Consider the following 13,024-nt stretch of genomic DNA (forward strand, 5'->3'; position numbering starts at 1 on the left):
GCTGGTCTTGAACTCCTGTCCTCAAGTGATCTGCCTGCCACAGCCTCCCAAAGTACTGGGATTACAGGCGTGAGCCACCACTCCCAGCCCTTCTGGAATATTTTAAAGCAAGTCCTGGGTCTTGTATCATTTCTCCCATAAATACTTTAGTTCCTTTCAGCTGGGACCTTCCATATGACAAAAACTGTGTCCTGTATCCTGCGTCCTGTGTTCTTACCACTTAGGATAGTGCCTGGCACCTACTGGCTCTCAGGAAATGTTATTTTGAATTGACAGAACGAATGAATGAGTGCATGAACTGGCTTCAGCTTTTAGAAATGAGCCTGCAAATTAAGTGGAGAACTCTGGAATGTGAATAACTGCTGTGAACTCACAGCCCCTTCATCCCAGGTGCCTTCCTGAGGTTTCCAGGAGGCTCTGGAATCTGCCCATCTTCATCAGATGGGCAGATTCAAGGCTGATTTTTCTTAGGCAAGAATCTTTGATTTTGCAATTAAACTCCATTTTGATGTGACCTTGGAGAGGGAGAACTATTAAGATATAGCTTTTACCTTTGCTTGGCTCATATTTTGTTCACAATTGCAGACTTGAAGGTTTTTTTTTTTTTTAATTATAATGCTGTATTTACTTAGACCAAAATGATTCTGACCAAAAAAATCAACGTGTAGAATATATCTGAAGCATTTTCTTTAAAACTATATTTCTATTCTTGGTAATGGTATTTTAACTGCACAAATGAAAGGTAATTGTACATTTTCTTTCTAGCAGTTGTGGTCATGTTTAAAACCTTAAATTCTGTACACTTTGAAGGAGAGCCTGGACCAGAGTTTATCACTAGATGTGGTGCTTTCAGCTCTTACAAAGTAAAAAATAGGCCAAGGCTTGGGCTCTGGAACTCTCTGGTGGAAGAATAGTAGCTTGTAAAAATGCCTTTGACATGTTCTTTTTTTCCTTTTAATTCAGAAATGGTATTCATCATAATGTAATGGGAACTGCTTATTAACTAGTACTATATTTCAAAATTGTATTCTAAAATCTTTTCTTTCACAGCTCAAACTTGTAATAAGGTTGAATTGAATTAGCTGGGTTTTCTGTTTTTTGTTTTGTTCTTCTGTTTCATCACGAATTCAGAGTAATAATTCAATTTCTAGGTTTAAGATATTTTTACCATTAGCCAGGTGTGGTGGCGGGTGCCTGTAGTCCCAGCTACTTGGGAGGCAAAGGCAGGAGAATGTCATGGACCCGGGAGGCGGAGCTTGCAGTGAGCCAAGATCGTGCCACTGCACTCCAGCCTGGGTGACGGAGCAAGACTCCGTCTCAAAAAAAAAAAAAAAAAGATATTTTTACCACATGGGTTTAGCACAGGGGACTGGAGCTGTGCCCAACAGACATGTGATGACTGACTATTTTATGTTCAACCTGAACATAAACAAGTCATTTACACGGAAGTATTTGTGTGAATTGGATTTGGTCATGATGCGATATTTAGCCAAGAGCATCTTTTCCACAGAAGGTGATGGGACTTGAGAGATGTTTGGAGATTAGAAGATGTGGGAGCTGTAATCCCATAGCATCTCACCCTGCCGATGCAGCAGGGACTCTTCCTGTGGATCTTATTTTTAGGGCTGTGAGCAAGCAGGCTGTGGGGGTTCTGCTCTGGGCTCAGAATCCTGGCTGTCACCTGGCATGACTTGTATGAGTCTCACCGGGTGTCTTGAGGAACTGCCGTAGACCCCAGGGGTAGATGCAGAGCTCCTATGGAAAGAAGTGCAGGAAGATGGCAGGAAGGAAACCAAGGACTGCATGACTTCTTGAGTGGCTGCAGGAGCCTCCTACTTACATGGGGATGGAAATGGGGAAAGGGAGCTCTGGAAAACTCAGGCTAGAGATTGGACCACAGTGCCAGAAAAAGCCAGTTGACTGGTACCTCATCCTCTTGGGGTGGGGCCCAACAGAAGCTAAGGCAGATGTTCCAGGCTGGAAAACCTAGGGCAAGGCAGGGACACAACAGCTGAGTCAGCCCCCGGGAAGGCTAACAGTGGCAGAGGAGCCATGAACATGGTTGCAGACATGGCTGCCTACCCTGATGGATGGGATAGGGCCAGTGAGTAGGGGAGGGGCCGGTGGCCAGGATTTGAAAGCAGAGCCACAGCATGGAGCAGAAACAATAGTTGAGGGAAAAGGGTGAACACTTGCGTTTAGATTGTGGTATAGGTGTCTGTGTGGTTCTTCCAGAGTGTGGAAGTCAAGCATAGTACATATCTGCTCAACAGCAGGCCTCTGCCTGTTATGAGATTTGCTCCCCACCACCACCTGCTCTTTTGTCTCTTATCCTCAGTATTATTTAAAAAGCAGGATCCTGCAGCTCAGAGAAGGGCAGCTCAGAGCTGCAGAAAATAAGCAGCAGAGTGAGGAATTGAACACAGATCTGTCCATCTCTGGAGCCTCATCTTTTACACCACATTAGGGCTCCTTTCAGTCTCTTCCACTGAAGTATCCCCAGCGAAGAAACACCCACAGCAGCAGAACCATGCAGTCCACTTCCTATGTTGGACACACACACATATGTACACACACATACACACACACACCCCTACTCCTTGGGGTCCTAGCTTCAGCTGCAAACTTCTTCAAATCCATGTGAATTTTGGATTCTGTCATCATTATTTAGCCATTTTAAAAAACCAAGTATGGTCATTATCTTCAGGTTTTCAAGTGAAATGGGCTCCAAAAGAAGGCATGTGTTTATCCTAGGGTTTGGTGTTCCTCTGGCCAGGCTGTGTACATACCCCTAGGGCTGTGATCACACCAGACTAGTCCCTAGCACAAGTAGAAATAACCAAAATGCTGACCATGGCAGAGGCTGTCAGAGGAGAGTCAGAAGTGGGAGGGTGCAGACCCCGGAGAGTACCAAGGGGAAGCGGTGGATGTTCCCACTGTTCAGCAAATGAAAAGTCACAGATAGGTGGAGATGTCAGCAATGCGGCCTAGAAGCAGTCAGGCAGTTACACGATCCCTGCCATCTGGTTAACCTAACATATTTAAATCTAAAACTAAATATAGCTTCTTTCCCAAAAAGCACTCCGCATATTAAAGAACATAGACAAGATGGAGATTTTCATGTCGTACCTACAGATGAGGACATTGAGATCTAGATCCTGGCTTAGAATTTCCTGGTGAAGATGCAAGGCATTTCCTGTTTATTGCATCGGTTAGCTTTTGCTTTGTATGAAGCTCCCAAAACTTACTGGCTTAAAATAGCAACCATTATATTTGCTTGTAATTCTGGGCACTAGCCATGCAGTTCTTTTAGTCTGGGCAGACCACTGATAACCATCTGCTGGTGGCGTGGCTGGAGCAGGGTGGTCTGGGATGGCCTCATTCACAGGTGTGGTCACAGCAAACTGTCACCAGAGTTTGTTTGAAGGGAGCATCAGCTGGGACTGCTTACCTTGGCTCCATGTGGCCTCTCATGCCCCAGCAGTCTGGCCTAGGGTCTTCATATGGTGGTATCAGTGTTGCAAAAGTAGCAAAGGAAGACAAGCCCCAATGCATAAGTACTTTTCAAGTCCCTGCTTGCAACACATTTGCTGTTGTCCCATGGCCAAAACAGGTTCCTCGGCCAAGCCAAAAGTCAGTATAGGAAAAGACCAGGTAAGCCCATGGATACAAAGGGCATGAAAAAATTGGGGGCTGTTACTGCAACAATTTACCATGCTATAAAACTGAGACTTATAGCAACTAGCCACTGTTTCCACCGAATGCCCGCCTGAAGACAGCTCTAAACCATACAGTGGCTAATCCCGTCTGAAAAGGCAGTGTTGGCTGGGTGCCCTGGCTCACACTTGTAATCCCACCACTCTGGGAGGCTAAGGCAGGCAGATCACCTGAGGTCAGGAGTTCGAGACCAGCCTAGCCAATGTGGTGAAACCCTGTCTCTACTAAAAATACAAAAATTAGCCGGATGTGGTGGTAGGCACCTGTATTCCCACCTACTCGGGAGGCTGAGGCAGGAGAATCACTTGAACCCAGGATGCGGAGGTTGCAGTGATCCAAGATCACACCACTGCACTTCAGCCTGGACTGTAAGAGCGAAACACTGTCTCAAAAAAAAAAAAAAAAAAAAGAAAAAGAAAGAAAGAAAGAAGAAAAGGTAGTATCAAGTGAGACCATAGGAAACATACTTAGCTGTTCTATTGGCCTCTCCCGCCAGTCAGGGAAGGGGAAATCCCTTAAGAGCATGGAAGCAGGAAGTGGTTGAGGGACAAGACCTGACCCAGCAACAGAAACAAGGCCCTCGCTTCCCACATGCAAATGCAGGGCAACCAGCAGGCAGGTCGGCCTCTGAGGTGATGGCACAAAAGACACCATGCGGCATCAGAAACCAGAGGTGAGTGATTCCCCAGGGCCAGCACAGTGGCTTCCCAGTCCCAGAGTGAGAGGCCTGAAGACAAGATTTGTGCCAGAGCTGCAGAGGGAGGGATGTGCAGGAGAACACGTGTACGTGTAGTACTGAGCTTGGGGCATGGAGGCACTGACTCTTGGTTAGGGATAGTCACTCATGGGACAGAAGCATTTCCCTCAAACTCTTCCTTTCCATCTTGGGCCTGGGAGAATGGCTCCCACAAAGAAGGGTGGCAAGAAGAAGGGCCATTCCGCCATTAACCAGATAGTGACCTGAAAATACGCCATCAATATTGACAAGCATATTCAAGAAGCATATTGAAGAAGGAGGTTCAAGAAGGTGCCTCTCCAGCACTCAGAGAGATTGAAGGGGAGGGGACTTCAGATGTGCACATTGATACCAGGGTCAACAAAGCTGTCTGGGCCAGGGGACTAAGGCACGTCCCATACCATGCGCGGCTATCCAAGAAACATAATGAGGATGAAGATTCAACAAACAAGCTCTATATCTGGTTACCTATGTACCTGTTACCACATTCAAAAATCTAGTCAATGTGGATGAGAACTAACTGCTGATTGTCAAATATACCAAATGATTTTGTGGTTATAAAACCACAAAATCAATAAATAAAATGAAATCGGGATCTGTTTGTTAACAAAGATGCTGGTTGCTGGACACACAGGCGCAGTCATAAGGTGCAAGTGTATTTTCATCAATCTGTTAGCAAATGTTCTCTTTTGGTAGAAAGTCTGACAGGTCCCTTAAACAAGTGGGTTTTCAAAGTCACCTTCTGGGCCCTTGGGGAGGAGGTGGGAGGCAAGGGGCTCTGGGAGTCTGGCTCCTGCTTCATTCCCAAAAGATGTGCTTTTCATAGTACAGCTTATTGAGATAGGATTCACCCCAGGTGTACAGCTCAATGGCTATATTCAGTTATATTCACAGTTATGCAACCCTCACACATGAGCAGATGAGCTTTTATCTGATTTTTGTCTATCTGGTCTCTGAAGGAGATTATATTTGAATGGGGAAAAGATTCAAGTTTGAAATTACTGTTAAAATCTAACTGTAGTTTAAGAACCTTTTCTAAAGAGACTATGGTTTGCAAGTTCTCTTTAAAATCCCAAAGAGACCCAGGAAATAAACTTGACTTCTAAAACTGATAGGGTAAAAGTTATAGTAATCATTCATTTTTTTTTTTTTTTTTCACAGAAGGGACTTTTAGGGCTTTATTCAGCTTTTTTAAAAAGTCCTTTTGCACGCTTCTAATGTGGTTAGGGGAATTTTGAATAGGCAGGACGAGGCTTCCAGAAGACCCATGTATACAGCTGAAACAGGCTTAGTGGTCCAGGATGAAAGGTGGTCTCAATTAGCAGATAGAGCCAGTCAGTGTAGGAGCAAATCCTTTTGCACACCCAAACCATCCCCCAAGGCATTACTGTAGGACATGTTGCAAGGATTGTTGTTCAGATGAACAATTACAATTAAAGAAGACCAAGATCATTTCAACAGAATGTCCATCAAAAAACGTTGAAGATTTAAAGGTTAAAGGTCACAGCAAGATGAGTCCATGTGAAGATTTCCCTCATTGTCCGGCACACTGTAAATACTCAGTAAACATCCTTTGTGTTTTTCCTTGAGAAGGTCACGTCTGTAAAATATCTCATTCCCTGTTGATGTCAGATAAACAAAGCATTCATGAACTGGTTTTCTCCTACTAACTCGAAGGGAGCATTCTCGCTTGGGCTTGTTTGGGGACACAGACTAATCATGGAGCATGCTGTTGTTCTCCAGCTAGAGATGCATGCTTCCCTGCCAGGGGACTGAGCTAATCAGATTATTTTCAGTTGACAAATTTGGTTTTCCATCTCTAAACACTCATTTATCACCTCTGCTTTATTCACAGGACGTGTTCCCGATTTGAGGTGAAACCATGAAGAGAAAATAGAATACTTAATAATGCTTTTCCGCAACCGCTTCTTGCTGCTGCTGGCCCTGGCTGCGCTGCTGGCCTTTGTGAGCCTCAGCCTGCAGTTCTGTGAGTAGAGCTGGGCACTGCAGGTCGTGGGAGGGTAGGGGCTTTGTAGGAAACAAGGAGGCCCCAAAGCCTTGTTTTATAAATGAACAACAAAGTCTTTTTAGTGTTGGTGCTCACACTGGCCGGTTGCAAGGAGGGACCCTAAACCACCGAACAGTGTTCTGTGTGCTCTTTTGACTTTTGCATGAATTCCTGAAATGCCTGGTTATTCCCAGATTTTTAGTTCAGATTCCCCAGATGGAGACACTGAGTGGCCCTGCTTGACTTATGCTGAGCTACACAGAGCAGAGGTATTTGGCCCTTTGATTGGGTTCTTGAAAGTTGGGTGTCTGTTTAGCGTTCCGTCAGCCGCGGGGCTGGAGTTGTTTGGGGGAGGGTGGGGAGATTAGGTCACTAGTATCAAACCCACCCCACAGGCAGCAGGGGCTGCATGGGAAATCCCCTGTGACGAGACAGGAGCACTCTGATACAGCCAGGCCATGGGCCTCACCATGCAACATCCTCCACTGAGATTCCTAAGCTCAGGCCAGGCCCCAAATCTGTGCACATTACAGTTCACCTAAGAGTGGCTGTTCTCAGACACAGATCTGGCGCCAGGATCTCCTTAGTGGCAACCCCTCAATGGTGGCCCATGGTCTTCTGGGAGGCCCCTTGCCCTCCTGTGGCCCCTCTCTGCTTCTTCTGTGCTCAGATCCTGGTGCTCCTTTGCCAAGAGCGTTCTCCTCCTCACCCCCTCTCATCCTTTCCCTTTCAGCCCTTGCCTCTTCTCCTCTAGGACCCTTCTGGCAATCCTTAAGGGTTTGGTGCTTCTTTTATGTACATCAGGATGCCCTGAATCCTTGAACCTGTTTCCCTTCCTCCTTCCCTTCCTTCCTTCCTTCCTTCCTTCCTCCCCCTCTTTTTTTTGAAATAGGATCTTACTCTGTTGCCCAGGCTGAAGTGCAGTAGCACGATCACAGCTCATTGCAGACTCAACATCTGAGTTTAGGAGTTTAGGTAATCCTCCCACCTCAGCTTCCTGGGTAGCTAGGCCTGGAGGCGTGCACCACCACACCTGGCTAATTTTTTGTATTTTTGTAGAGACAGGGTTTCACCATGTTGCCCAAGCTGGTCTCAAACTCCTGACCTCAAGTGAGAACATAAGTGTTACATAAGCATAAATCTGTGCATTATGAATTACTGCCATTTTTTACAGCACAATAATAAGCAACCAATAAAGCAATGCAATAAATGGAGCAGTTAAACTCCATTTCTACAGAAATGGGGAAATTCCAAAGTCACAATTTACCTAGAAGGAGAAGAGCAGTAAGAACGTCAGCCTCCCAAAGTTCTGATATTACAGGCGTGAACCACTATGCCCAGCCCCCTCCTTTCACTAACCATGTGCTATTATAATTTTCAGTTCTTGTGTCTTTTCCTTCTACCAGATTGTCTGCTTGTTGAGAGCAGGACCACATCCTGTTTCTCTCTCTATCCCATGAACCAGCACTGCCCAGCACATAGTAATATTTTGTAAATGTCTGCTTAATGCATTAATCCATGCCTGCTCTAAAACGCAGATGGACCCTGATTTTCTTTCCTTCTGTTGCTGTGTATTTGAAGCTGAGAAAACATCTCTGTGATGCCAGGAATTGTATTGCTGTTGTCACCTGCCTTCTCTCCATTTAACCACCTCACCTTGATGGGTGGGAGACAGGCAGTTGGCACCCACACCACTCAGGACAGCTGTGTGAGGAGGGGCATTTCTGTTGCAGTTTGAATGATGGAAAGAAGGGCAGGTGGCTGGGTGAGAGGGATGTTATGAGTGCACAGAGGAACATGGGGAAGGCTTGGCTCTAGGAGAAGGTGGTTTCAAGAGAGGAGGCTTTGAGGAAGTTTCCCTGATTCACTTCCAATTGTGACATATTCCCATGCACATGCATATGACAGGCTATTTCTAATAGTAAAGAGAATTAAAAATTCTCATTTTATCCTTCCAGAATTGGAAAACAGGTCAAAAGAAGGTGGGCATCAGAAGTTTAAAAATATTCCGTATGGCAAATGAATTGTAAAATATGAATCATTTCCAAAAAGTGTGGTAAGATTTTCAGTAGTTTAATTGTTTATAAATTTCCGTTAAAAATTTTCCATCCTTTGGTTGGAGAGGTAGGATGTTACAATCAACCCTGATTTTATTTTGAGAGGCTGACAGGTTCTGAGACATGAATGTGTGTTACTTGTGTTTGTGGCATTTCTCTTGCATGAGGTGGTTTCCACGTCACTGAATTGGCCTGTGTGTTTTGCTTATATAACTCTTCTGAAAGTACCTTCTGTTTCAGGACAGCCAATTTTCAGCCATACTTTTTTAAGGAAAATTTTGCAGGGTAAATTAGCCTGGCTGGGTCTGAGCTCTTTATTCTTGGATACGTTGGAGATCGGAAAGATATTAAGATATGGACGTTCTTACTGCTCTTCTTCTTTTAGGTAAACCATAACTTTGGAATTTCCCCATTTCTGTAGGAATGAGTTTAATTGCTCCATTTATTTAATTGCTTTGTTGGTTGCTTAGTATTATGCTGTAAGAAACAGCACTAATTCATAACGCACAGGTTTACGCTTATATACCACTTATGTTCTCATTCTTATCCTAAAATACGTGGACTTTTTTCTTTACCATTTCTTCTTATTTTTGAATACCAAATTAGCACATGTAATTATTTTAAGTAACATACTTGAGACAACTAAATATAACTTGGTTTTCTCATGCTTTAAGTAAAGAGTATGGCTTTGTCATCTGAAATGATCATATATTTTATTTGGTCTTGTTGGTAGTTTTCTTTTTCTGATGTTTTGAATATGAAAAAGAAATAGCCCAGGATACGATTCAAAAATCAGATTGCTTAAATAAGTATGTCTTCCTCTGGAAACAGAAACTATATAGTGAACCCACATATATTTATTAAGTGCTTATGTGTGTTTGACATTTTTCTACACTGTGGAGGTGGAGGTAGCAAGGAAATACAGAAAAGATTAAGATACAGTTCATAGTTTCTCAAAATATGTTCATCTTAAATGGTGCTCGTGACTTGCTATACGCTAGTAGTCTTTAATAAAAATAATTCCATTTATGTTTTCAAGTCTTTAATGTTTTGTGTTTGGGAGGTGAAACATTCTGAACTTTCTGATGTTTGAATTGTAGAAGGGAACAGGCAAGGCATAGATATTTTTAGTTATTGTGGTTAAAATACATACAAGTGGAAAAGTAACTTCAAATTAAAGGACTCCTTTAGTGCAACAAGGAAAGACTGTCAGGATGTGAAGACTTAGGAATCATGAGTTATGTTTCTGCTTTTTGTGCTCATTTGTAATCATTCACTTCGTTCCTTGGCCCTTGCATTTTCTTAATGCTGATGTTATGCTCGTTTCTCCATGTTCTGACCACCATTCCCAAAATGGTGGCGTGACAGGAGCACGCAGGCTCTCGAATCATAATTTCAATGTGAGCTTCCCTGCTAAGCGACTGTGTGTCCTGTTCCTTCTTCTGTAAAATAGAGTTAATTATTGCTATTTTGCAAGGTTGCTGTGACAACAGAGATGTTATGGGAAAACCCTTGGCTCAACGCAAACCTTTTAAGCAAACCAGCGCAAAGTTCCGTCATCGTGCACCATCATCAGAAACCAAGGCTTCTGGTGTTCCAGAAGTTGCCAGAGCTTATGTTACTTCAGGCACTTGGTGGGGAAACCTTTTGAAGTAGATCACACATGTATTTGTTTTTAATCAGAGTGCGTTGGGCATGATGGGGTTAATTTATACTGAGCACATGGCACCCATATCTGGGGTTTCCCTCTTGGGCAAGGCCCCGATTGGCCAGAGCAGAGTCTAAGGGAATGCTCACGGTGAACTCGAGATTCAGATTCCCAGTGGGAAAAGAGGACAAGAGGAGGGCTAACCTGCCAAAATGAGAGTGAGGGTTGTCGTCAGTATCTGAAGGGCCCTCTCTGCAAGAGGAGGTGAACGTGGAGACACATTTCAGTTAAGCATCTGGTAGAATTTGCTAAAAGTCAGTGCCACGCAGAGGTGGAACGGATAGTGTGTTCTCCCTCACTGGAGTCTGCAAGCCCTGGAGGGCTGCTCTTTGAAGAGTGAGGTATTGGACAGGTCATTGAGTCTGATCCCATTTAAAGTCTCTTTAAACTCTGAGGTTTTATGAATTTTATCTTTTCTCATTGATCCAGTGCCATGAGCATGTGACACTTTGTTCTTTAGCAAATGTTCTTTAGTTTCCACTGTGTGTTGGCCCCAGGCTGAGAGTTTAATCTCTCAGGGGCCCCAGGGAGTTCTTTGTCCAGTGGAAAAGAATCACAAGCAGACACCCTGGAATACCAGGTGCTGTGTGCTGGGACAGGTAAGAGGCAGCAGCACAGTGGGGTCAGAAAGAACATGGGCTCTGGAGCCAGACTGCCTGGATCAAATCCTTGTCCTGCCACTTACCAGCTATGTGACCTCATGCAACTTCTTTACCCTCTCTGTGCCTTGATTTCCCCATCTGTAAAATGGGGACAATGATAGTTCCTATTTCATAGGGTTGGCAAAGGATTCAGCGAGCTAATATTTATAAAACACCCGGAACAGTACCTGGCACATAGTAATCACTACGTATGTGTTTGTTAAACAAATGAATTAGAGATCATTTATGGAAGGGTAGTATGAGAGACTAGAGCACAGGAACCCAATCCATGTCGGAGTTGGGGAGGACCCCCTAAAAGAGGTGGCATCTGAGTTCATCCTTTAAGGAAAGCAGGAGTGGTCAAGGAGGCAGTTGAGTACAGGTGCCCCTGGCCAAATGTGCAAAGACAGAGTGAGAGAACAGGACTGGGTGAGTCACCTGTAGGTAGCTGTGAAGTTGGAACGAAGTCTGGGACCTACCTCCTATCACTATACTATTCCTGAGGCTGTGAGGAGCCACTGAAGAAAGGAAGATACCATCAGATTTGTGTCTTGGAAAGACTACAGTCCAGCACAGTGTTTTCCAAAGCACCTTCGTCAGAGGCACCTGGGAAGCTTGTCAAAATGCATGTTCCAAAACCAAAAAAAAAGCACGTTTTGTGCCCTTCCTTACAGAATCAGAATCTTGGTGGTAGCGGAACCCAGAAATCTGCATCTTTAACAGACTCCCTGGGTGAGTCTAATGCACACAAAATCTAAGAACTGCCAGTTCAGAGGCTGGTGGAAAGGGTGATGCTGGGAGGTACCTCGGAGGCTGTTTTGCTCGTCTAGTAGCAAGCTGAGGGTGGCCCCAATGAAGGTATTGACCCTGAAAGGAAGAAGCAAAGCCAAGAGACGTCATGGTGGTTCTGTGGGACTCTAGCTAATTGAGTGGTGTTGTGGGGCTACGATGATGGGGTCGAGGGGACTCTACCGCGGCACCCAGGAGTCTGGCTCGGGGAGTTCAGTAGACACTTCACTCATGCATGCATTCTTTCACATAAATGTCTCATCTCCTTCTGGGATAAGTTTGCCAAAGGTGGGAGTAAATTCTCAGAACACAGACTGGGAAGTCAACCATGTGGGGCTAGTGGCTCCCTGGGTCTGAAGGGAGAGGCCAAGGGAAAGTGCTCAGAGCGAGAAGGGAAGTGGGACAGTGCCCAGGCAGCAGGACAAGCTGGGGGCAGAGCAGGAAAGAGACCAGGCTAGGAGGAGTCATGGAAGGGCATGGACATCACTGGAGGTAGCCAACAGGCCCACTGGATGCAGTGTCCTGCCTAAGAGTGGACCTGACGGTCTGAGGCCTGTAAGAGACCTGTCAGAAGCCACCATCTGGGGACTTTGTATTCCCTGCTGGTGAAGCCCTGGTTTCCGGAGGACCAGGGCTCCTTGGAGCAGTGGAAGCTGCTCCAGACCAACAGCCTGTGAACTTGTTTTGTTTGGCCCAACCCCTGTTTTTAGATTTTTAAATTTATTTCCCAGTGTTTTAAAACTAGGCAATTTCATGTAAACTTCCAGCCCCTCTTTGAAAAACCAGACTCTCCCGCAACCTGAGGCTCACAGTGCATTACAGGGGCCGCTGGCAGGAGCCAGGCAGCTGAGTGCCTCCCTGGGCGGGGGTAGTGCTCTCCTGGTCGCCACAGCACCCACCTGCCTAGTCCCTCTCAGCTTCTGAATTTGTGCCCTGTGGTGCAGATGGAAGAGAGAGCCAAAGAAGACAATCTGGGCAGACAGAGGACAATGGGCCATGAAGGAGACAGAACAGCAGCAGCCAGGAGGGGGCCTGCGGACAGGAGTGGTCTGGAAGCCAAGGGGGCAACCTGCTTAGAAGTTCTCAGGTGGGGAGCTGAGGAGGCTTAGCCAGCTCTGTCTGTGTGAGAGAGGGAGAGACTGGGGGAGAGAGGGAGAGACTGGGGAGAGAGGGAGAGATGGGGGGGGGGGGGACAGGGAGAGACGGGGGGGGGGGGAGAGAGGGAAAGAGCGTGCGTAGTTTCCCTGGGAACTCCACCTGCAGAGCTATCATGTTTCCTGTGGCCCCATCCCCTATGTCCCCTTCCTTTTTCTGTGCTGCTTTTCGGTCTGATATCTGCTAAGAAAGAAAACAACAATGCTTAATAGA

General features: G+C 45.5%; 1 protein-coding gene across 4 annotated transcripts in view; it reads left to right on the forward strand.

Annotated features, from left to right (window-relative positions):
- The window catches only part of PXYLP1 (2-phosphoxylose phosphatase 1), a 63,844-nt gene that overhangs the window by 22,331 nt on the left and 28,489 nt on the right, over window positions 1–13,024 (forward strand). For 2 of the 4 annotated variants that reach the window (XM_023192133.2, XM_023192135.1), the window contains exon 2: window positions 6,309–6,440. In XM_023192133.2, the coding sequence (XP_023047901.1) occupies window positions 6,362–6,440 (79 nt within the window). In that variant the 5' untranslated portion in view covers window positions 6,309–6,361. Of the gene's footprint in view, window positions 1–4,168; window positions 4,391–6,308; window positions 6,441–8,498; window positions 8,904–13,024 lie in introns of those variants that run through there. The other 2 variants (XM_023192134.2, XM_023192136.1) reach the window with 2 other exon arrangements.

The sequence above is a fragment of the Piliocolobus tephrosceles genome, chromosome 2, assembly GCF_002776525.5.
Source record: "Piliocolobus tephrosceles isolate RC106 chromosome 2, ASM277652v3, whole genome shotgun sequence".
Classification (NCBI taxonomy): Eukaryota; Metazoa; Chordata; class Mammalia; order Primates; family Cercopithecidae; genus Piliocolobus; species Piliocolobus tephrosceles.